We start from the raw sequence: 24,157 nt of genomic DNA, 5'->3' as shown, positions 1-24,157 counted from the left end.
GTATAGGCATACTGTGAAATACATCCGCGATTCTTTTCGCGAACGAATCGACGAAGAAATTAATATCTTTTTTGAGAAATATTATTTTCAAAATATAGGTATAAGTATATTTTTATTTGTGGCGAAATCGATTTCTAATTAGAATACCAAAACATAAAAGTACGAGTAGGCTATACTATAAGGGTATTTACTGTATGTAGGTTATGTGTTCGAGTAGGTAGGTAGGCTCTATCTGTATATAGATGAGATTGATTGAAAACACGAAGCGTTTCATTTTCGGCCTTTGGACCGGAAAAGGATAGATACCTAGGCGTATAGTTCTTTATGGTAGATTTAGCGGTTTATCTGAGCACATTGAAAAATTTCTATAGCAATAGCGATGAAGTTTGAATTGCTATTATGGTTCGTAGTGATTGCTTGTTTACTGGAGGAGAAGTTGCGCTCCGCTCGTTGGGTAGGTAGCAGAGTTTGTGTGTTATACTCGTAGGAGCGAAAGGCTTTTGATTAATTTTACACGAATAGAGGTATATTGATTATAGTAATACTTGTTTCAATACTTGGTTGGAATCTTCTCGACTACATAGTTGCAAGTGGAGAACTTTGGCCAGCTTATCGAGCACTATGGTTTTCAAATAATTTGGCACTTTGGTTCCTCGGACTCCGCGATGGTAAATGTTCAACGTGACTACAGATAGGCCCGAGGCGAATGTCACCAGACAGATGCTAACACCGTAGTACATACCTGTAAAGAATGGGGAAAAAACGTAAATTACCCAGGGTATATGGTTGTGGTTTTGTTTGATGACTCGAATTTACGAGTGTTTACTTATTAATGGAGTTTTCTCGGTGGGCGGTAGCGTCTCCCGAATCGTCATTAAGAAAACAGTCATCGATAAAAGAGCGCTAATTCCTAAGGTTACTTTTTCTCCCGACTCGGATGGTACGTAGAAAACCAACAAAGCTGTAACAGAAATTGAACAAATAGAAGTTAGGTATGCCTTTTTTTTCAGGTACCTACGTTTGTAATAGGTATTGAATATTGACCAAGCGAAGAATAGGTTCGTTTTTTTCCTACCCTCGAGTTGTTAAAAAATGCGAAAACCTTCATCACGAATGATTTGTTTACCCGAAAGGTAGGTGGTACGAGTACCTACTATTTTCGAGTTGTTTGTTCCATTTTCATACACGAGGTATCACGTTAGAGAATTATTTGAAGACTTTTCTTTACGTACATTCAGCACGTGTATTTTTTCATTAAATGGTAGATATTTTTTTGGAAATCTTTTTGCTCATTCGTATTCTTATAGTTTTCACTTTCTTTATTTTATTTTTTGTATGTCTCGGTGTTGGGAAATAAATGCTTAGTACGAGATTGGAATTTGTATAATTGAAAAAAAATGCTAGTATATGTTTAAAGATCAAAGATGGAAAAAATGTCGTTGTAATTTGCTCGCTTCATTTGTCTATTTTAAAATTCGTTTTTGATTGCAGATGAGAACGTTTTCTAAAGAAATTGCTGATGATGGTATTTTGTCTAGTTGGACTTACGTACGTGGCCATGAATGGGAATCGATAATACTTGATGTGGTAAGTTTTCAGTGTGATATAATAATATGATATTTTTTTCAATGGTAATCATTCGTAATTTTCATTCGATTTTCGTCAAAATATTTATGTACTATTAGGAGAGTATTTTGAGAGAGATGCTGTAATCGCGAACGAATCATTTATAATTTTTATTGATATCTACATCTAGATCAAATAAATAATGTTCGTTTTATTTCATCATGAATGATCTGATTTGATTTTCAAAGCGACACAGTCGTTCTTGAATGATTGGTCGATTTTGAGCAAATCGTTCGCGAACGAATTGAGGACAATTCTTGATGATAATATGGAAGCTTTTAAAGTTCGTCTTAACGTTCACACCTAATTTAATTTTTCACCGATTCACTCATTTGTGAACGATTTTTCTTCTCTGAGCGAATCGTTCGCGAACGAATCATTCGCTATTTTTATTGATAGATTGAAAATGTTTCATTTTGTTTCACTATGAATTATCTGATTTAAGTTCGAATTTCAAAGTGACCCAGTCGTTTTTGAATGATTTGTTAGTTCTGAGCAAATCGTTCGCGAACGAATTGAGACCAATTATCGATGATGATATCGAAACTGTTAAATTTCTTCCTGACGTTCACACCTAATTTGATTTTTCACTAATTCATTCATTTGTGAACGATTCTTCACCTCTGAGCGAATCGTTCGCGAACGAATCATTCGTGATTTTTATTGATGGATCGAAAATGTTTCGTTTTGTTTCATCATGAAACATTTGATTTGATTTTCAAGTGACACAGTCGTTTTTGAATGATTTGTCGCTTCTGACTTCTGAGCAAATCGTTCGCGAACGAATTGATCCCAGTTTCTGATCGTGATATCGAAACTGTTGAAATTCGTCTTGACGTTCACACCTAATTTGAGTTATCACAGATTCATTCATTTGTGAACGATTTTTATACTCTAAGCGAATCGTTCGCGAACGAATCATTCGCGATTTTTATGTATGAATCGAAAATGTTTTATTTTGTTTCATCATGAATTATGTATCTGATTTGATCTTCAACTTTCAAGTGACACAGTTGATGATTTTTTGTCAATTCGGAGCAAATCGTTCGCGAACGAATTGAGCCCAGTTCTTGATGATGATATCGAAACTGGTAAATTTCCTCTTGACGTTCACACCTAATTTGATTGTTCACTGATTCATTCATTTGTGAACGATTTTTCTCTAATGAGCGAATCGTTCGCAAACGAATCATTCGCAATTTTTATTGATGGATCGAAAAATGTTTTAGTTTTGTTTCATCATGAATCATTTGATTGGATTTTCAAGTGACACAGTCGTTTTTGAATGATTTGTCGATTCTGAGCAAATCGTTCGCGAACGAATTGAGCCCAATTATCGATGATGATATCGAAACTGTTGAAGTTCGTGTTGGACGTTCACACCTAATTTGATTTTTCACTGATTCATTTAATTGTGAGCAAATCTTCTCCTCTGAACGAATTGTTCGCGAACGAATCATTCATTATTTTTATTTTTATTGATAGATCAGTAATAATGTTTCGTTTTGTTTCATCATGAATAATATGATTTTATTTCGAATTTCGAAGCGACTCAATCATTTTCGAATGATTTGTTGATTCTGAGCAAATCGTTCGCGAACGAATTGAGCCCGGTTCTTGATGATGATATCGAAACTCGTAAATATCCTCTTGACGTTCACACCTAATTTGATTTTTCTCTGATTCATTCATTTGTGAACGATTTTTCTCCTCTGAGCGAATCGTTCGCGAACGAATCATTCGCAATTTTTAATCATAATATTAAAATTTTGTCACATTTTGTCATGTCGCGTCTTTGCATAATTATATGCTTTATTCATTCGCGAATGATTTTTCACCTCTGAGCAAATCGTTCGCCAACGAATCACTCAAATTTTTTGTTGATAGACTGTCGTTCTCGAATGATTCATCGTTTCTAAGAAAATCGTTCGCGAACTCGAAACTGGTTAATTTCCTCTTGACGTTCACACCTATAATTTGATTTTTCACTGATTCATTCATTTCTGAATGATTTTTCTCTAATGAGCGAATCGTTCGCGAACGAATCATTCGCAAATTTTTATTGATGGATCGAAGATGTTTCGTTTTGTTTCCTCATGAATTATTTGATTTGATTTTCAAGTGACGCTGTCGTTTTTGAATGATTTGTCGATTCCGAGCAAATCGTTCGCGAACGAATTGAGCCCAATTAGCCCAATTATCGATGATGATGTCGAAACTGTTGAAATTCGTCTTCGAAGTTCACACCTAATTTGATTCTTATTCTCTTATTCATTCATTTGTGAACGATTTTTCTACTCTGAGCAAATCGTTCGCGAACGAATTATTCGCAATTTTTATTGATATATTGAAGATGTTCGTTTTCTTTCATCATGAATGTATCTATTTTGATTTTCAAATGACACTGTCTTTCTTGAATGATTTGTCGATTCTGAGCAAATCGTTCGCGAACGAATCTAGCCCGGTTCGTGATGGTGATATCGAAATTGTCAAAAGTCGTCTTTTCGTCTACACCTAACTTGATTTTTCAGAGATTCATTCATTTGTGAACGATTTTTCCACCTCTGAGCGAATCGTTCGCGAACGAATCATTCGCAATTTTTATTGATAGCTTACGGAGTGTTTCGTTTTGTTTCATCATGAATTATCTGATTTGAGTTTCAAGTGACACAGTCGTTCTTGAATGATTTGTTAATTTTGAGCAATTCGTTCGCGAACGAAACGCGTCCAGTTTCGATGAAGATTGAAGATATTGAAATTTTTCACATTTCGTCTTGTCGCTTGTCGGTCGTCTTTGCATTCATTCGCGAACGAATCATTCATGAACCAAAAACATTCTCGGAAACACAGTACATAGGTACTTATTTTCTTGACCACGTACGTGTAAAATTGAAATCAATCATTACAAAAAAATAACTAGAATATTTTTTCTAAAACTCGGACCGATGGTAAAAAAAAAAAATCGTAGAAGTTATACGTAGCTTAGGTACAATAAGGCATTCTCATTTTAAAACATTTAAGCGTCTATAACAAAACACGCTCACTTTTTATATAAAACTACTCTCCATTTATAAACGTAACTTAACAAGGCGTTTTTTGAATAGCGTAGTAAGTTGAAAAATAAAGTGGAATGTCATATTTATTTATAAAAAACGACGAAATATTATTATTTCATCGCGCGAGCTGAATTGTAAAGTATATCGTCGTCGCGTCGAAAAAAAATATAATAAAATAACAACGAGCACATTATTTTCATTATGGCCAAAAAAAGCTCATTCTTTTTCAATGAAAACAAAGGGGAAATCTCTTATCGTGGTGGAAAAGTCGTAAAATGGAAAACTGAATGAAATCGACGTACGCCCGATTTTCTATAGGTAGGTACAGGTAGACATAGGTAACTATAGGTAGGTAATGGGTAGATATGTTTACGTTTGGAAATGTTTATTTATTTTTTATTTTTCCAAAAATGTAAGCCGAATGTTGAGTCTTGAGAAGCTCACACTACACCTACATAATACATATGTCAGTTGACATACACATAATACCAAAGACTATTCGTTTAAATGGAATGACATGTAAGCAATCTACCTACTAGGTACCTGGATAGGTGTAACATTAAATTACCGATGAATTTTTGATAATAAGGTCCACTCTACGCACAAAACATGACGTATAAAAGGCGCTACGTCAAAATAAATAAACTTGTAATTTGCTAAACGTTTATGTTCAGTTGTTTTCCAACCTCCCAATGGGGATTCGGCTGATATTTGCGCTGACAATTTTTACTAGTTTATCCATTCGTTAAAAGGGGATCATCCGGTGTATGAATTTGTTTTAGATTTACATAGGTGCCGAGATACGTATTCCTCGAGTACCCGATGTTTATTTTAATGCTTGTGCGAGTGTGTGTGAGGAAAACCACTCGAATTTCAACGAAGCGAGTCCCGATAGAAATATTTGTATTATTAAATTATAGTTTCTACTCAAATGGTGCGATCGTCCGTGACTAAATGATCACAAAATGGCTTTTTCATCGTCGAACAAATCGTGAAAAAAATCACAGTTTATTCGAAGTAATCATATTTTTTTTTAAAGGGGATCAAAAATATCACAGTTCATTTGGAGTAATCATATTTTTAGCCAAATTTTTGTAAAAAATGATGGCTATTGCGGTAGGCCCAACTTTGGATAAAAAGGTCGGGGGTCAAAAATTTTGATAGTTCTCGACGTTTTGAGCTCAAACTAGACGATTCCCGGCGTGTCAGATTTTATATATATATAAAAAGACCTTGTGGTGCCTGATTTGGGCACCATAAGCCCAAAACTGGGCACCACAATGACTACGTATACTTAAAACGGGCACCACAATGACTAAGTTTGAATCTATATTTATTTATTTGTTTATTTATATTATAGGAGTTTCACCAAAACTTAATTTTTACATTTTATGACCTGAAACTTGTTCTAATTGATCAAATCAACTCAAACTAGGCAAATGGGGTTCTTTCAGCACCTAGAATTGACCCCCAAAGTTTTAAGAGCCAAAGTTGAAAATTACAGAAAGGTAATTTTTTTGGAGGAGCATAATATGTCCCCAAATGAACGAAAAAGGTCCAAAATCGTACCATTGGTCAGTACCGCCATTGTGATCAACATATTCAAATTTCAGCTTCCTAGATCATTCCCACCCCATTTAACGTGGAAAAACCACATTTTACCCCAATTTTGACCCCCTCACCCCTCAAATTGATCTAGGGGGTCCAAATTTCCAGCATACAATGGAAGGATGCCACATGAGTACTAATTGAAGGTTTCAACCTTCCAACCCTATTTGACCTCTCTCCAGGGTCAAAAAAGTGGATTTTTTTGCTATTTTACGCGTTTTCCAATTTTTCAGTCAGCCTGTAGTCCCTCCAAATTGACCTACAGGATCCAAATTTTCATAGTAAATTGGGAGGATGTATCTTGAGTGCCTTTTGCGGGTTTCAACCTTCCAACCCTATTTGACCTCTCTCCAGGGTCAAAAAAGTGGATTTTTTGCTATTTAAGGGGTTTTCAATTTTCCAAACAGGCTGTAGCCCCTCCAAATTGACCTACAGGGTCCAAATTTTCATAGTAAATTGGGAGGATGTATCTTGAGTGCCTTTTGCGGGTTTCAACCTTCCAACCCTATTTGACCTCTCTCCAAGGTCAAAAAAGTGGCTTTATTTGCTATTTTACGCGTTCTCTGATTTTTCAGACAGGCTGTAGCCCCTCCAAATTGACCTAAAGGGTCCAAATTTTCACAGTACATTGGAAGGGTGTATCTGAAGTGCCTTTTGCAGGTTTCAACCTTCCAACCCTATTTGACCTCTCTCCAGGGTCAAAAAAGTGGATTTTTTGCTATTTAACGCGGTTTCCACTTTTTCAGACAGGCTGTAGCCCTTCCAAATTGACCTACAGAGTCCAAATTTTCACAGTACATTGGGAGGGTGTATCTTGAGTGCCTTTTGCAGGTTTCAACCTTCCAACCCTATTTGACCTCTCTCCAGAGTCAAAAAAGTGGATTTTTTTGCTATTTTACACGTTTTCCGATTTTTTAGACAGGCTGTAGCCCCTCCAAATTGACCTAAAGGGTCCAAATTTTCACAGTACATTGGAAGGGTGTATCTGAAGTGCCTTTTGCAGGTTTCAACCTTCCAACCCTATATGACCTCTCTACAGGGTCAAAAAAGGTGGATTTTTTTGCCATTTTACGCGTTTTCTAATTTTTTAGACAGGCTGTAGCCCCTCCAAAATGACCTAAAGGGTTCAAATTTTCACAGTACATTGGGAGGGTGTATCTGAAGTGCCTTTTGCAGGTTTCAACCTTCCAACTCTATTTGACCTCTCTCCAGGGTAAAAAAAGTTAATTTTTTTGCTATTTACTGCGGTTTCCACTTTTTCAGACAGCCTGTAGCCCCTCCAAATTATCCTAGAGGGTTCAAATTTTCACAGTACAATAGGAGGATCTACCCGAAGTTCCTTTTGCCGGTTTCAACCTTTCAACCCCATTTGACCTGTTTCAGGGTCAAGACAGGTTTGTTACCATATTTTTTGAAGGAGGAAGTAGAGAGTTGGGCCGCCCCCCCCCAAACACATGCAACGCACAGGAGCGAAGCGAGGGTGCGAGTAGATCAAGAGCCCTCAATTTTTCTGGCACAAAAATTTGGCTCTTCATTCGGAGTAATCATATTTTTTTTAATGTAGAAATTTTTGGGGATCAAAAATAATTTTAGGGGGAGGAATCGATTCTTGAGAATTTTTGAACTGAAACTTTTCGATTTGAACGAAACCAAGCTAGATCGAAAGAGCATGCTCTTATAACCTTCTTAAATAAAAATTTCAGATCCGAAACTTGGAAGGCTACTAATATTTTGAAAAATTGAAACATCAATTTCACCAGCTTAAAATTCGGAACCCAGCAAGAAAAAATATCCCATTAAGTATTCTACAACTAGGTATGTTCATGTTCACAGCACTCTCCCCCTCACATCTCTCGAATTAATATTTTCTTCTCGTGATACGAGTAGGTAAGTTTTTCTATCATCTCGACGATGCTGCTGTTATGTTGTTTCCTTTCTATCATTCAATTTCGTCGTTACTTGAAACATTATTCACCTTATATCCGAGGTAAAATATCGAAAAAATTGTACGCTGAGAAGATTTTTCAATACTCTCTTTTCTACCGTTTACACGAGATATAGTTTTAAATTTAATAATAAAGCAGATAGCAGATGAATATCTACATAGATAGGTTTTAAGTTGGAGAATTCCAAGTATTTTAGAACAATACCGTCGTAATATTGGCGATTTCGTTTCTTTTTTTTTCGTTGATACGGATACTTAATGTAAATTTGTTGCGATTTTGAATGATTTTTCAAGTCAAAAGTGAAAAAAAAATGAGGTTAAATAACCGCGAGCTCTTGACAGTTAAATTGGTTGAGATTTCACGAATGCAAAATTATAAAAATCTAGGTAGCATTAAGTATATTATTATTGAATATGAATAACCATAGTTGGGTATAGCAAGAGTGGATTTCCCCCCCCCCTCTTCACCCCTGATACGAGTTCTTGCAAAAAAAAAAACCGTGTGAAGCCCCACATTGAAAAATGAGCAATAAAAAAATCAGTAAGAATTTACATTTTGCAAAACATTTTTTTCCTAATTAAAAATACACATTATATGTATATTAAATCAAATATTGCACAATCCAGCTGGCAACGTAATATTTCCGTCAATTTTCTTCTTCATTTTCAAATTATGAAACCTCCGTCTGACAATATTGCTCGTTTAAAATATGCACAAATGATTCGAAAACAGTATATGATTCATCTACATATAAAAACGATATCCAGACAGGTCAATGATGACAATTTATTCAAGTATATTATGAAATATTTGGATTATTTCACATCGAAAACTAACACCAAACTCAAGATACAAAAACAGAAAAAATTAAACAAGCTCATCAAACAGTGGATTCCTGTACTGAAGGAAAAAAATGTTGTAAACCTAACAGATACCAAACTACCTGAAGAGATTAAAAAGACGCATTCTCGAATGCATTTTAATTAACCAATGCGATAATGCTATAAATTTTAGGACAGATTTAGCGAGTTTCAACGAGATTTATCGTCTAGTAATAAGTTAGTTTCTATGCTTGTATGTTTCTCTCTTGGTCCATTGTTGCATCTTCGACCTACCTACTCTTATCTATTCTCGACTTTGTATTTCGCTTTTCGTTGTGTATTTTAGTATCGTGTTACCGCTGAAGAAGGCAACAAGTTTTGCTGAAACGTTCGGTCATACGTCTATGTGTTATCAATAAAATTGCGTGTAATGTATTGCCTCAGTATTTTTATTAAAACTCAAAAAACACGCGTTACAATTCCAGTTCTTTTATACTTATTTGCTTTAACTCACGAAATGCGATTTTTACCTTTTTTAAAAAATAAGTGCACCAGTGAAACCTATTTCTTGGTTACAGCCGCCATCAAAGCTTCTAAAAAGCATGAAAATACTCTCGCTACATTCGAGTTCCTCAAAAATTGCAAAAGGTACAATGTAATTCCTCACTTTATCAAAAACAGTTACTCTAGTGTGGAAAAAACATTGAGTCCAGGGAACCATACTTCAAGGAACATATTTGATTCGATTCTCAAAACACAGCAGCGTCAAATTTTGCTCAGACTGATAAGACAGAAAGGGAAAGAAAAACATGCCACGTACCTCAACAAAACTCATCTCTGCAACCAAATATCCAGACAGGTCAATGATGACAATTTATTCAAGTATATTATGAAATATTTGGATTATTTCACATCGAAAACTAACACCAAACTCAAGATACAAAAACAGAAAAAATTAAACAAGCTCATCAAACAGTGGATTCCTGTACTGAAGGAAAAAAATGTTGTAAACCTAACAGATACCAAACTACCTGAAGAGATTAAAAAGACGCATTCTCGAATGCATTTTAATTAACCAATGCGATAATGCTATAAATTTTAGGACAGATTTAGCGAGTTTCAACGAGATTTATCGTCTAGTAATAAGTTAGTTTCTATGCTTGTATGTTTCTCTCTTGGTCCATTGTTGCATCTTCGACCTACCTACTCTTATCTATTCTCGACTTTGTATTTCGCTTTTCGTTGTGTATTTTAGTATCGTGTTACCGCTGAAGAAGGCAACAAGTTTTGCTGAAACGTTCGGTCATACGTCTATGTGTTATCAATAAAATTGCGTGTAATGTATTGCCTCAGTATTTTTATTAAAACTCAAAAAACACGCGTTACAATTCCAGTTCTTTTATACTTATTTGCTTTAACTCACGAAATGCGATTTTTACCTTTTTTAAAAAATAAGTGCACCAGTGAAACCTATTTCTTGGTTACAGCCGCCATCAAAGCTTCTAAAAAGCATGAAAATACTCTCGCTACATTCGAGTTCCTCAAAAATTGCAAAAGGTACAATGTAATTCCTCACTTTATCAAAAACAGTTACTCTAGTGTGGAAAAAACATTGAGTCCAGGGAACCATACTTCAAGGAACATATTTGATTCGATTCTCAAAACACAGCAGCGTCAAATTTTGCTCAGACTGATAAGACAGAAAGGGAAAGAAAAACATGCCACGTACCTCAACAAAACTCATCTCTGCAACCAAATATCCAGACAGGTCAATGATGACAATTTATTCAAGTATATTATGAAATATTTGGATTATTTCACATCGAAAACTAACACCAAACTCAAGATACAAAAACAGAAAAAATTAAACAAGCTCATCAAACAGTGGATTCCTGTACTGAAGGAAAAAAATGTTGTAAACCTAACAGATACCAAACTACCTGAAGAGATTAAAAAGACGCATTCTCGAATGCATTTTAATTAACCAATGCGATAATGCTATAAATTTTAGGACAGATTTAGCGAGTTTCAACGAGATTTATCGTCTAGTAATAAGTTAGTTTCTATGCTTGTATGTTTCTCTCTTGGTCCATTGTTGCATCTTCGACCTACCTACTCTTATCTATTCTCGACTTTGTATTTCGCTTTTCGTTGTGTATTTTAGTATCGTGTTACCGCTGAAGAAGGCAACAAGTTTTGCTGAAACGTTCGGTCATACGTCTATGTGTTATCAATAAAATTGCGTGTAATGTATTGCCTCAGTATTTTTATTAAAACTCAAAAAACACGCGTTACAATTCCAGTTCTTTTATGTTCTCGAATAATTCATCATTTCTGAATAAATCGTTCGCAAACGAATCAACTCCAATTTTCGTTACGTGTGATTGATTCACTCGCGAACTATTTATTTTACCTTTGAGCGAATCATTCATATACTCGTAAACAAATCATCTTCAGTTCTTCGAGATGGATTTGCAAAAAAATCAATTAATTTTGGCACATATTCTCTCACTGGATTTAATTAAGGAGAGATTCGTTTGTTTTCTAATGATCTGTTGATCCTGAGCAAATCGTTCGCGAACTCGCGAACATAATTATTTAGTTCAATTTTTGATGACCAGATTGAAGCTGTCAAGTTCCATCCGTATTCGATTTGATTTTTAAATGAATCATTCGTTCGCGAACGATTTTTCTTCTCTTAGTAAATAGTTCGCGAACGTAACATTCACAATTTTGGTTGATAGGTTACAAAATGTTTCGTTTTGTTTTGTCCTGTATCATCTGATTTAGTTTTCAAAAGATCCGACGATTTTTGAATCATTTGTCGATTCTGAGCAAATCGTTCGCGAACGAACCAACGCGACCCGAGTTCTTGATGATGATATCGAAACTGTCAAAAGTCGTCTTATCGTCTACACATAAATTGATTTTTCAGAGATTCATTAATTTGTGAACGATTCTTCTCCTCTGAGCGAATCGTTCGCGAACGAATCAATCAATCGCAATTTTCATTGATAGATCACAGAATGTTTCGTTTTGATTCATCATGAATTATCTGATTTGATTTCAAAAGCGACACACTCGTTTTTGAGTGATTTGTCGGTTCTGAGCAAATCATTCGCGAACGAATTGAGACCAGTTCTTGATGATGATTTCGAAACTGTTGAAATTCGTCTTGACGTTCATGCCCAATTTGATTTTTCTCTGATTCATTCATTTGTGAACGATTTTTATACTCTGAGCAAATCGTTCGCGAACGAATCATTCGCAATTTTTATTTATAGATCGAAAATGTTTTATTTTGTTTCATCATGAATTATCGGATTTGATTTTCAAGTGACACAGTCGATGACTTGTCGATTCTGAACAAATCGTTCGGGAACGAATTTAGCCTTGTTCTTGATAATGATATCGAAACTGGTGAATTTCCTCTTGACAATCACACCTAATTTGATTTTTCACTCATTCAATCATTTTGTGAACGGTTTTTCTGTAATGAGCGAATCGTTCGCGAACGAAACATTCGCAATTTTTATTGATAGCTCGCAGAATGATTCGTTTTGTTTCATTATGAATTATCTGATTTGATTTTCGAGTGACACGATCGTTTTCGAATGATTTGTCGATTCTGAGCGAATCGTTCGCGAACGAATTAATCTCAGTTATCCATGATGATGTCGAAACTGTTGAAATTCGTCTTGACGTTCACACCTAATTTGATTCTTCATCGATACATTCATTTGCGAACGATTCTTCTCATCTGATCGAATCGTTCGCGAACGAATCATTCACAATTTTTATTGATAGATTGAAGACGTTACGTTTTATTTCATTTTCATCATGAATTTATCTATTTTGATTTTCAAGTGATACTGTTGTTCATGAATGGATTTGACGATTCAGAGAAAATCGTTCGCGAACGAATTTAGCCCGATTCGTGATGATGATATCGAAATTGTCAAAAGTCGTTTTTTCCTCTACACCTGACTTGATTTTTCAGAGATCCATTCATTTGTGAACGATTTTTCTCTAATGAGCGAATCGTTCGCGAACGAATCATTCGCAACTTTTTTTAATAGATCGAAAAAGTTTCGTTTCGTTTCGTTTCATAATGAATTATCTGATTTGAGTTTCGAGTGACGACGCAGCCGTTCTTGAATGTTTAGTCGATTCTGAGCAAATCGTTCGCGAACGAATTGAGCTCAGTTCTTGATGATGCTGTCGAAACTGTTGAAATTCGTTTTGACGTTTGTTCACACCTAATTTGATTCTTCACTGATTCATTCATATATGAACGATTTTTCTACTGTGAGCAAATCGTTCGCGAACGAATCAATCGCAATTTTCATTGATAGATCACAGAATGTTTCGTTTTTGATTCATCGTGAATTATCTGATTTGATTTTCAAGCGAAACAGTCGTTTTTGAATGATTTATCGATTCTGAGCAAATCATTCGCGAACGAATTGAGCCCGGTTCTTAATGATGATATCGAAATTATTGTCAAAAGTTGTCTGGTCGTCTACACCTGACTTGAGTTTTCAGAGATTCGTTCATCTGTGAACGACTTTTCTCTTCTGAGCGAATCGTTCGCGAACGAATCATTCGCAATTTTTATTGATACATATATGAAGGAATATTTTGTTTTCTTCAATTATTATGAATTACCTGTCTGATTTGATTTCCAAGTGACGCAGCCGTTCTTGAATGATTTGTCTATTCTGAGCAAATCGTTCGCGAACAAATTGCGTTTAGTTTTTGATTATAATATTAAAATTTTAATGTCGTGTCGCCTCTTTGCATAATTATATGATTTATTCATTCACGAATGTATTTTCACCTCTGAGCAAATCGTTCACAAACGAATCATTCAAATTTTTTGTCGAAGGACTGTCGTTTTCGAATGATTCATCGTTTCTGAGCAAATCGTTCACAAAGGAATCAAGTTGAACTTTTGTTGATGGATTTGTGAAATTTGATCAATTTTTGTCGTTTGCTTCTCTACTTCATCAATTTTTGTAACTTTCAGCCATTATTATTGAGCTGAAATTTTGTGATTTTTTCACAGTTTTCTCAATTTTCAACACTTGAGTACGTCAATGTCACCAAGTTTGTGACAATTTCATTATTTTAAGCAGTTTTTTTTTAATCATATTTTTCTATACTTTACAAATTTTCTCAAAATTTTCAAAAAATACCCTTCTTGTCTAAAAAGTTTTTTTTTTACATTATTTTGCTTGTTTTTCACAAAATGGCGAACATGCCATAATTATTCTTGACAAAGTTGTCAAAGAGCCCAGTTTTTTGCCAAAATTGCAAAATTTACTGTTTTTTTTTCAATCAAAATTGTCGGAAACTCATTTTCTAATGACTTCCTGAAAGCCCAGTTTTTTGACAAAAGTGCCAAGAAGTTCAATTTTCCGCCAAATTGTGTAAAAGTCCTGTTTTTTAAATGTTTACCGATGCAATAAGTAAATGAATAAATGAATGGAAACCACGAAAGAGTTCATAAACAAAATACCTTTTTTGGCAAATTGTAAAAAAGTTTAGTTTTTAGCAAAATTACCATAACGCCCTTGATTTTTGTCAAAATCCTCAAAAAAGAGCAATTTTTGCACAAATTGTCGAAAGTTGTACTTTTTTTGGCCAAAATTTCAAGTGAAGTCCTTTTTTTCTCATTTTTTCAAACATTGAAATTTTTGCATTTTTTTCAGAGTTCAGAATTTTTCAACATTTTTTTTGCTTATTTCTTTAATATAAAAATTCTGACCCGAAGAAATTATAGTTTGAATAAATTCCATCCCCCCCCCCCCATTGAAACATTAATTTTGAATTTAAAAAAATGTCCTGCCGCAAGATCTGCTCTTTGCTTTCATTATCAAAAATTTCTTTTGATATCCTAAAATCAACTCCGAGCGAGAGCCTGAAAATTCGGTTCTGAAACATCAATGACATGGTTGTTCAATAAGTGAGTATATTTTTAGCTTGATGATTCACTCGTGAGTAAATAAACACGGTACCTCTTCCTACTTCAAAATGCACGGATCAAAAAAAAAACAATTTTTCAACTTGTAACTTTAAAAAACAATGTAACTTATTATCCTGATACCTTCTTTCTAAAAAGCAATTCACTATACAAACCAAGTAAGTAAGTATGCCAAAAGAATTACGAATTAAATTCATCCTACCTATTAGAATACTTCTTATAAACGTCATTTCTCCTCTCAAAACCACATCCGGGTATTATCGTATAGTCGAGTAAATTTTGACTCGTTTTAAAATTCAAAAATACATATACCATCTCTTTTGAGATTTAACCCAAATACGAAACATATACAATATATGTAGGAGAAAAAGACAAGAATAGGGAGCGAAGAACAACGTTTTGTACAAAATGTAAAATTGATGCTTTCGTTTAAATTCACCGACACACTCGACATGAAACCAATGCTGCAAAATCCGCTATACATATAACCGCGTACATCTCGTATGTGGTTTACTCTCGAGACAGCCTCTTGTGCCTAGGCCATGGCGTATGAAAAAAAAATAAAATAAAAAGGAAAAAAAGAACACATACGCGCAAAGTAGGTACGATTCTAAAAACGAAAATGTTTACTTTATAAACCGAGCCACGCGGTCTTTTTGGCGGATTGTTTGAAAGTGAAAATATTTATATCTCGAGCAGCGAGCGCGAAAGCGTCATGTATAGGGTGCATATGGTCGTAAAGAGAAAAAATTTTAATACTCTTTTTGGCGTTTAAAAACAGTCTGAGCTGTGAAAAAGTGTGAGAAGAGAGTCTTTAAGCCGAAAAAACGGATGCTTGTGATAACATTATTGTTTGTTTTATCTAAAAGTCTACTATATACATGTTTCCAACAATCCCAGACGATTTTTTCCTCCCCATGCTGCAAACAATCTCGATTGGAGATTTTTTTCTTCTCCCTCCCCTTGCAGCCAATTTATATGCATACAGATTACAGATCTTATTTTATGCTCGTAATTATTACCTACTTTTAGGGCATTAGGACTTCAAATTTTGTGCAAAATTGATATACGAGTAACTTACCTATACAATTGATGAGTATGCAAGGCAGGATTAAATTAAACACATAGAACATAGGTCTTCTTCGTATACGAATGATGTAAGTGATATCCGGATACGGTTCCGAGCAACACGAATAATTTACGATGTGTTTCTCGATATCGAAACCCATCAGATCGAATTCGCCGTTCGCTTTGTAATTGCTTACGTCGCCTTTTTCGGTTTGTTTGATCAGATCTAGCTGAAATTACAAACAATAAAAATACATAATATTAATTGCGTACACTCAGACCGCGACCGTAGCGTATAGTCGTGGCAATCGTTGCGGAAACGATAACGTCATGCTTCATTTATACTTTATTGTGTTTTTGCCGAATATAGTGAATATCCAAGTGAACAATTGGCAACATCGATGCCGAACGAATGACGGGGTTAAAGGCCAATACGAGTATAACCGTTTAAACTAACGCTTTTACTGAGTGCTTTTTCAATGATAAAGCCAATGTTTATGTTTAGTCGACGGACCGGACCGTTGGTTCGATGGTATTTAAATTGCCTATGCCTCGAAGTGAAATTGGCGCTGAGATTCTGAGTCCTTACATATTTTCGTCTAGTGTTATGAGATCCTATTTCTGTCTTATGGTTTTCGAAGTTGCCAAAATCTTTATCGTGTTATTTTGTTGCTGTGTTAGAAGGATTGACGAAACGTTTGAATTTTACTGTATTCGAAAATCAACGAAATGACCTACTAATTGAAATTATTTTGAAATTGGATCGAAATAATCGAGAGTAGGTAAGTGGGTATCCCAGGTTTCGAACGAAACGAAGGAATTGTATCCAAAAGCTCAAAGCTTCCAAGTTTATCGAGCGACAACATTTTTTTTCAACATTTAAACAAACAGCTGAACCGATTTCGATGAAACTTGGAATCTCACTAGGTCTGCACGATCCCTACAAAGTACTAATACGACCCTCAATTTTTAGTGAATCTTTCACGAACAAATTGATCAATCCTTTAATTTATGAACCAATTCGTTCGCGAAGGAGTCACTTGTGCGAGTCAATTCGTTCGCGAACGAGTTACCCCTAATATGATTTAATTTGTTCGTGAATGATTCATCAAAAGTTGAGTAAATGAATCGAATCGTTTGCGAACGAGTCACTTATACAAATCAATTCGTTCTAGTGATGTTATGAGCATATGCTCGCTGAGCAAATGCGCGCAATTGCGGGCATATGCGCGCATTTGCGCCCAAAAATTTTGAGCAAATGCGCGAAATTTGCGCAATGAAAAAATCATGTGACATATCAAAATACAGACCAGATAGTCCAAGAGCTATACCACTGTCATTGGGCCGAAATAACTGAAAGCTGGGGATGGTCTCAAAAGTTAGTATACATACCCCTATTTTGAAAACACTTGGTCTGCCGATACGCAGCTGCTGCTTTAAAGCTCAGTGAAAGCTCGAAAGTTCAAAATTTTTCTGAACTTTCAGCTGAGAAAACTGATGGCTAAAATTGGTGCCTACTTATAGCATTTTTCGCGCTGAATCCGAATATATCGGTCTGCCGACCCATAAGTGCCGCCAAAGCCCCGCCAGACTGGTTCAAAAGGGGAGCAATTTTGACAAATTTCATGTTTTTGGGCTAAATTCTCAAAAAAATCTACTAAATCGGTTTAAAAATTATTTTCAAGCAGCTTAATGGAATGCTCTATGGCTAAAATGATTTTTAGGCACCGAAATTTTTCAAAATTTTCATTTTTTGGGGGGTGGGGCGTGAGGGGAGTATTTATGAATTCAGCAAATGTGGTCTTGTGATATATCAAAATATATGTTTTTTGGGCCTTAGAATTCAATTGTGGCAACATTTTTCACATTGGAGGAAAAAAAGGTCAAAAAACATACATTTTGATGTATCACAAAGCCATATTTGCTGAATTCATTAATACTCCCCTCACACGCCACCCCCCAAAAAATGAAAATTTTGAAAAATGTTGGTGCCTAAAAATCATCTTAGCAATAGAGCATTCTGTTAAACTGCTTGAAAATAATTTTTAACTCGATTTTGTAGCTTTTTTTGAGAATTTAGCCCAAAAACATGAAATTTTTCAAAATTGCTCCCCTTTTGAACCAGTCTGGCGGGGCTGTGGCAGCACTTATGGGTCGGCAGAATATATTCGGATTCAGCGCGAAAAATGCTATAAGTAGGCACCAATTTTAGCCATCAGTTTTCTCAGCTGAAAGTTCAGAAAAATTTTGAACTTTCGAGCTTTCACTGAGCTTTAAAGCAGCAGCTGCGGATCGGCAGACCAAGTGTTTTCAAAATAGGGGTATGTATACTAACTTTTGAGACCATCCCCAGCTTTCAGTTATTTCGGCCCAATCGCAGTGGTATAGCTCTTGGACTAAGAGGTCGCTATTGATGAATAAACTAATAAAAACGCTATAAACTCAACTCACCTCCCCCAAAGTCAGAAAATGTTATTATTTGAGCCATTTTTTCTGTATTTCATAACAATTTCTCGGTAAAGAGTAATGAATTTTGGTTTTATTTGATTCCCAACTTTTAAAATATTTGAAAAAGTTGTCCTTCAGAAAGTTCTGCTGTTTTCCCTTTTTTTTCATGATGTCCTGCTTGTTTGACACTTTGTAGCCCACCAGATCACTTTCACTTCTTCTATTTTTGAATCATGAAACAAAATTTGAGACTCTCCCTTCTGAAAAATATTCAAGTATTTTTGGAAGAAAATGGTAAACCTCAAATGAGGATTCCAGGCGATTTTAATAGGGTTCCCCTATTAGTGGAGAAACCCTACAAATTTTTGTACTTCCCATATTTTATTCTTTCTTATTTTATCATTTTTTTTTTTTTTTGAAAATATGAATTTCTAAACATTTTCTGTCAAGTGATGATAAATTTGAGGGAAAGAGGAGAACATCTAAACATCTGAAAACTTTGAATTGAAAAAAAATCAAAATGCTTTCTGAAGTACCCCCTTTCATTCAAAATATAAAATTTGAGAAATTGTCTTGCTATTGTCTTTTTTACCATTTCTTAACTATGGAACAAAAATTTGAGGGCTCCCCTTTCTGAAAATATTGAGGTAGGTACGAGTATTTTTGGAAAAATTGCTTGTTTTTTCATACTTTGAATCAAAAATTTTTCAATTTCCATTTTATTCTTCCCTTATTTTGGATATTTTAAATTCTAAAAATTTTCACTCAAATGATGATAAATTTGGAAGAAAAGGTCCAAACATTTGAAAATTTCGAATTCAAAAAGAAATCAAAATACTTTCTAAAGCAGTGAAAAAAATCGATTGCAATATTATTGAACCCCTCTCCCTTCCTTTTGAATAAAATATGAGAAATTGTCCTGCTTTTGCCCTATTTTTCATGCTTTTCCGTTTTTTGGACAACTTTTCTTGTTGAAAATCACAAATAGAAGCAAATAACGTCCATTTGTGGAATTTGCGCGCAAATGCGGGCATATGCGCGCAAATGCTCACCTTGCGCGCAGGCAAATGAATATGCGCGCATTTTAACATCACTAATTCGTTCGTGAATAATTCATTAAAAATTTAGTAAATGAATCGATTCGTTCGCGAACCAGTCATTTATACGAGTCAATTCGTTCGCGAATGATTCACCACCATAAATTGAGTAAATGAATCAATTCGTTCGCGAATGATTCATCAACAATTGAGTGAATGAATCGATTCGTTCACGAATGAGTCACTTGTTTGAATCAATTCGTTCGCGAACGAGTCACTTTTACAAATCAATTCGTTCGCGAATAATTCATCAACAATTGAGTAAATGAATCGATTCGTTCACGGACGAGTCACTTATACGAATCAATTCGTTCGCGAATGATTCGCCATAAATTGAGTAAATGAATCGATTTGTTCGCGAACGAATCACTTATATGAATCAATTCGTTCGCGAACGAGTCAATTCGTTCTCGAATGATTTACCAAGAATTATTCAGTTCGTTCGTGAATGATTCATCAAAAATTGAGTAAATGAATCGATTCGTTCACGAACCAGTCACTTATACGAATCAATTCGTTCGCGAATGATTCACCAAGAATTATTCAATTCGTTCGTGAACGATTCACCATAAATTGAGGAAATGAATCGATTCGTTTGCGAACGAGTCACTTATTTGAATCAATTCGTTCGCGAATGATTCAGTAAAAAATTCAATTCGTTCTCGAATCATTCAGTAACTATTGATCAATTTGTTCGCGAATGATTCACCTAGAAATCAATCAATTTGTTCAATCGCCAATCGGTTGTGAATGATTCGATTCGATTCACTTCGCTTGAAAACAGATCAATTCCTACTACAATAATTTCACAAAAACCGAATCAATCGTAAATTAATTGATCCGTTTGCGAATTATTCACCAAGAAATCAATCAATTTATTTAATCAGCAATCGTTTGTAAATGATTCGATTCGATTGTGAACAGATCAATTATTGCCGTACAAATGTTTCAAAAAAGGTGAATCAATTCGTTCGTAATCGTAAAAAATTTTATTTGAAGAAAAGTAGGTTCTAAAACTGCCATAAATCGATTGTATGGAAAAGGAAGGGACGTGAAGGGGAAGGGGAAGACGAAAGTGGAGTGTGAACTACGTAAATTTCAGGCTTCCATTTCATATTTTCAAAAATTACTGAAAAAATAAATTTTACACTGTATACTTTTCACCGAAAAAATACCTAAGATTCCTCCAGATCTCATTCTCAACTTCAAAGGACACTCTTTAGAATTCAAAACCACTACTAAATTTTTTGGCTTAACTTTTGATGGAAAACTAAATCGGACTCCTCATTTTCTAAAAGTAAAATCAGATATCATGAAACGCCTAAATCTGTTGAAAATAATCAAAAAATCTTGCGCAGCGCGCAAGATCAACCGAGTTTTCCCTAGCACACATTGGTAATTTACAAAAAATTACCGGTAATTTACTAAGAATTGCTGGTACTGGTAATTTACCAAGAATTACCAGTAAATTACCAACCAAGAATTACCAGTAATTTACCAACCAAGAATTACCAGAAATTTACCAACTAAGACTTACGAGTAATTTACCAAAAAATACTGGCAATTTACCAACCAAGAATTACCAGAAATTTAATTTACCAAAAATTACCAGTAAATTATCAACCAAGAATTACCAGTAAATTACCAACCAAGAATTACCAGTAATTTACCAACCAAGAATTACCAGAAATTTAATTTACCAAAAATTACCAGTAAATTATCAACCAAGAATTACCAGAAATTTACCAACCAAGAATTACCAGTAATTTACCAAAAAATACTGGTAATTTACCAAAAATCATTGATAATTTACTAAAAACTACCGGTACAATTACCAAAAAGCACCAGTAATTTATTTCAAAAAAATTATCAAAAGTTACCTGTAATCAGCTAAAGTTATGCGTTTTTTACCAAAAATTACAAGTAATTCAAATAACTAATTATTTTATTTACTGAAAATTACTATTAATTTACCAAAAAAAAAATTATCAAAATTTACTGGCCAATTACCAAATTGGTAAAACTTTACGTTTTTTTAAAACAAAAATTACCAGTTATTCGCCAAAAATAACTATTGACTTGCAATTCGCGATTCCAATACTTGAAATTTTGAAAAATTTTGATTTTTGATTGCAAAAAAATTATTTTGGTAATATACCAAAAAAAAAAAATTATCAAAAGTTACTAGCTATTCACCAAAAACTTTACGTTTTTTTTTTAAACGAGTATTACAACCAGTTATTCGCCAAAAATAACTATTGATTTGCAATTCGCGATTCCAATACTAGAAATTTTGAAAAATTTTGATTTTTGATTGCAAAAAGTTATTAAGGTAATATTAAAAAAATTAAAAGGATGAAATTTAAAAAAAAAGTCGGTAAAAAAATCGACAAAAAATTTTCATCTCTTGACTCACGCGGGATTCGATCACCCGACCTCCGGCGCACCAATCTTCCACCTACACACCCTAACCACCCCATCTGTTTGTTGGGAAGGAGCCATTTTCGAGATATAAGGGTTTACAAATATTTCAGCTTATCCGTAACGTTGAAACACACTTAAACGTTCATATCTCATAAACTGCTGAATCGATTTCGACCAAATTAAAAATTTCTCTAGTTCAGTATCACAGCAATATTTTGCCATCATCAGTTTCGACTAAAAGTTCGGAGCTTTTGAGTTCAGCGTGACACAAATTTATACATAAATTGATATATAAATAAATACATACATACATACATATATATATATATAAACTTATCTCGTTTGGTGCCATACGTCTTATCGTGATCAGCACACTCCAAAACGTCAAGAAAACCCACCCCCACCCAAATCCTGAACCTTCATGACAAATACAATACCTTCACTTTTCGTGCGAAAAGTCGGTAAAAACACCAAGTATAATCCATCTCGCAAACTCCTACTTCACTTGTACATATAAATCTCTAATTCGCAGTAAAATTGAGTATGGAAGCCCATGTTTTGCAAATATCTCAAATAAAACTTCTAATATCCTAAACACAATTCAAAATTCAGCCCTAGGATCTGTTTAGGAGCTCTCTATTCCTCTCCAATAGATAGCCTTTATTGTGAAGCAGCAGAATAACCCCCAGATTTCAGAAGACCTCTCATAACAAATAAATTCATCTCAAATGCATCCGCCAACCCTTCCCATCCACTCCAAAATTCAATTAACCCACCCAACCCCCAACATTTTGATCATATAGAAGGACCCATTTCTAATTTCATCACAATGTTGAATGATCATCAAATCAATCCTAAAACACTCATCCAACAACCAATATCATATCCCCCTTGGCTCCTCAGGACTCCTCTACTCAAGTTGAAAAACTTGTTTGGCAATATCAACGCTTTTCCCCTTGTTACCGACTTTTCGCACGAAAAGTGAAGGTATTGTATTTGTCATGAAGGTTCGGGATTTGGGTGGGGGTGGGTTTTCTTGACGTTTTGGAGTGTGCTGATCACGATAAGACGTATGGCACCAAACGAGATAAGTTTATATATATAGCCGCATACAGGTAAACTCATAACGTTTTGTATAAACAGCAATCTCAAGACACCTCTGTAACTTCGTTGCTGTGCATACGCTCGACGCGTCACCCCATAGGCCTGATAGTACTCGATGTTAGGCCGCGTTATATTCGTTAACTTGATTTTTGGGTCACCTGTGGAAAGGTATTTCATTACCAGAACATCAATTTTTCAGAAAAGCTTTTTTTTAAAAGTCTCATACGTCTCTGTTTTTCGCAAATGCTTTTTTAACAAAGCATCCTACAGAAAAATAACCAGCTCTGAGCAGAAAGGAAATTTAATTCTCTACAATTTCCTTCATGGCATTTTTTTCCTAGGGTACATACTTTTCCCATAAAATCAATGTTTAGATTGAAAAACACGAAAATTTGGACCTGTATAATCAACTTAAAATTAAAATTCAGCTGTCAAAAATTTATTTTAGACGATTTTTGACCACGCCATGTGAAAGAGGACATCTTCAACCACCAAAATCACTAAAAAGAACGTAAAAAACGTAAAAAACGTAAAAAATGATTCTTGGCAATAAAAACCTTTTCCTCATATCCTCATACCTGTTAATTAGGCTATGTACTCATTTGAAAATTGAGTCAAAAGTGAAATTGTATAAACAGCAATCTCACGTCCCTGCTCAAACTTTGCCAGTAGACTCCCCACACCTTGTAGATTCATATGGCACCTCATCGAAAAGTCACGTCCTAAAAAGGTTACGAGTTTGTCAAAACGTTATGAGTTTGCTGGTTAATCTAGAAAAAAGTTACGAGTTTACCCCCTAGAATATTTATATATACATATGTATGTATGTATGTATTTATTTATATATCAATTTATGTACAAATTTGTGTCACGCTGAACTCAAAAGCTCCGAACTTTAAGTCGAAACTGATGATGGCAAAATATTGCTGTGATACTGAACTAGAGAAATTTTTAATTTGGTCGAAATCGATTC

The 24,157-nt window shown here is 34.6% G+C and overlaps 1 protein-coding gene across 2 annotated transcripts in view; it reads right to left on the bottom strand.

Annotated features, from left to right (window-relative positions):
- The window catches only part of LOC135839353 (neuronal acetylcholine receptor subunit alpha-10-like), a 198,087-nt gene that overhangs the window by 8,628 nt on the left and 165,302 nt on the right, over nt 1-24,157 (bottom strand). For both annotated transcript variants that reach the window (XM_065355345.1, XM_065355346.1), the window contains exons 5-7: nt 16,125-16,341; nt 827-961; nt 558-742 (exon numbers count right to left, since the gene is read on the bottom strand). In XM_065355345.1, the coding sequence (XP_065211417.1) occupies nt 558-742; nt 827-961; nt 16,125-16,341 (537 nt within the window). The remainder of the gene's footprint in view (nt 1-557; nt 743-826; nt 962-16,124; nt 16,342-24,157) is intronic.

The sequence above is a fragment of the Planococcus citri genome, chromosome 3 (genome assembly GCF_950023065.1).
Source record: "Planococcus citri chromosome 3, ihPlaCitr1.1, whole genome shotgun sequence".
Classification (NCBI taxonomy): Eukaryota; Metazoa; Arthropoda; class Insecta; order Hemiptera; family Pseudococcidae; genus Planococcus; species Planococcus citri.
Note: the sequence above shows the minus strand (reverse complement) of the source record. Positions and strands in the feature narration are given on the sequence as shown.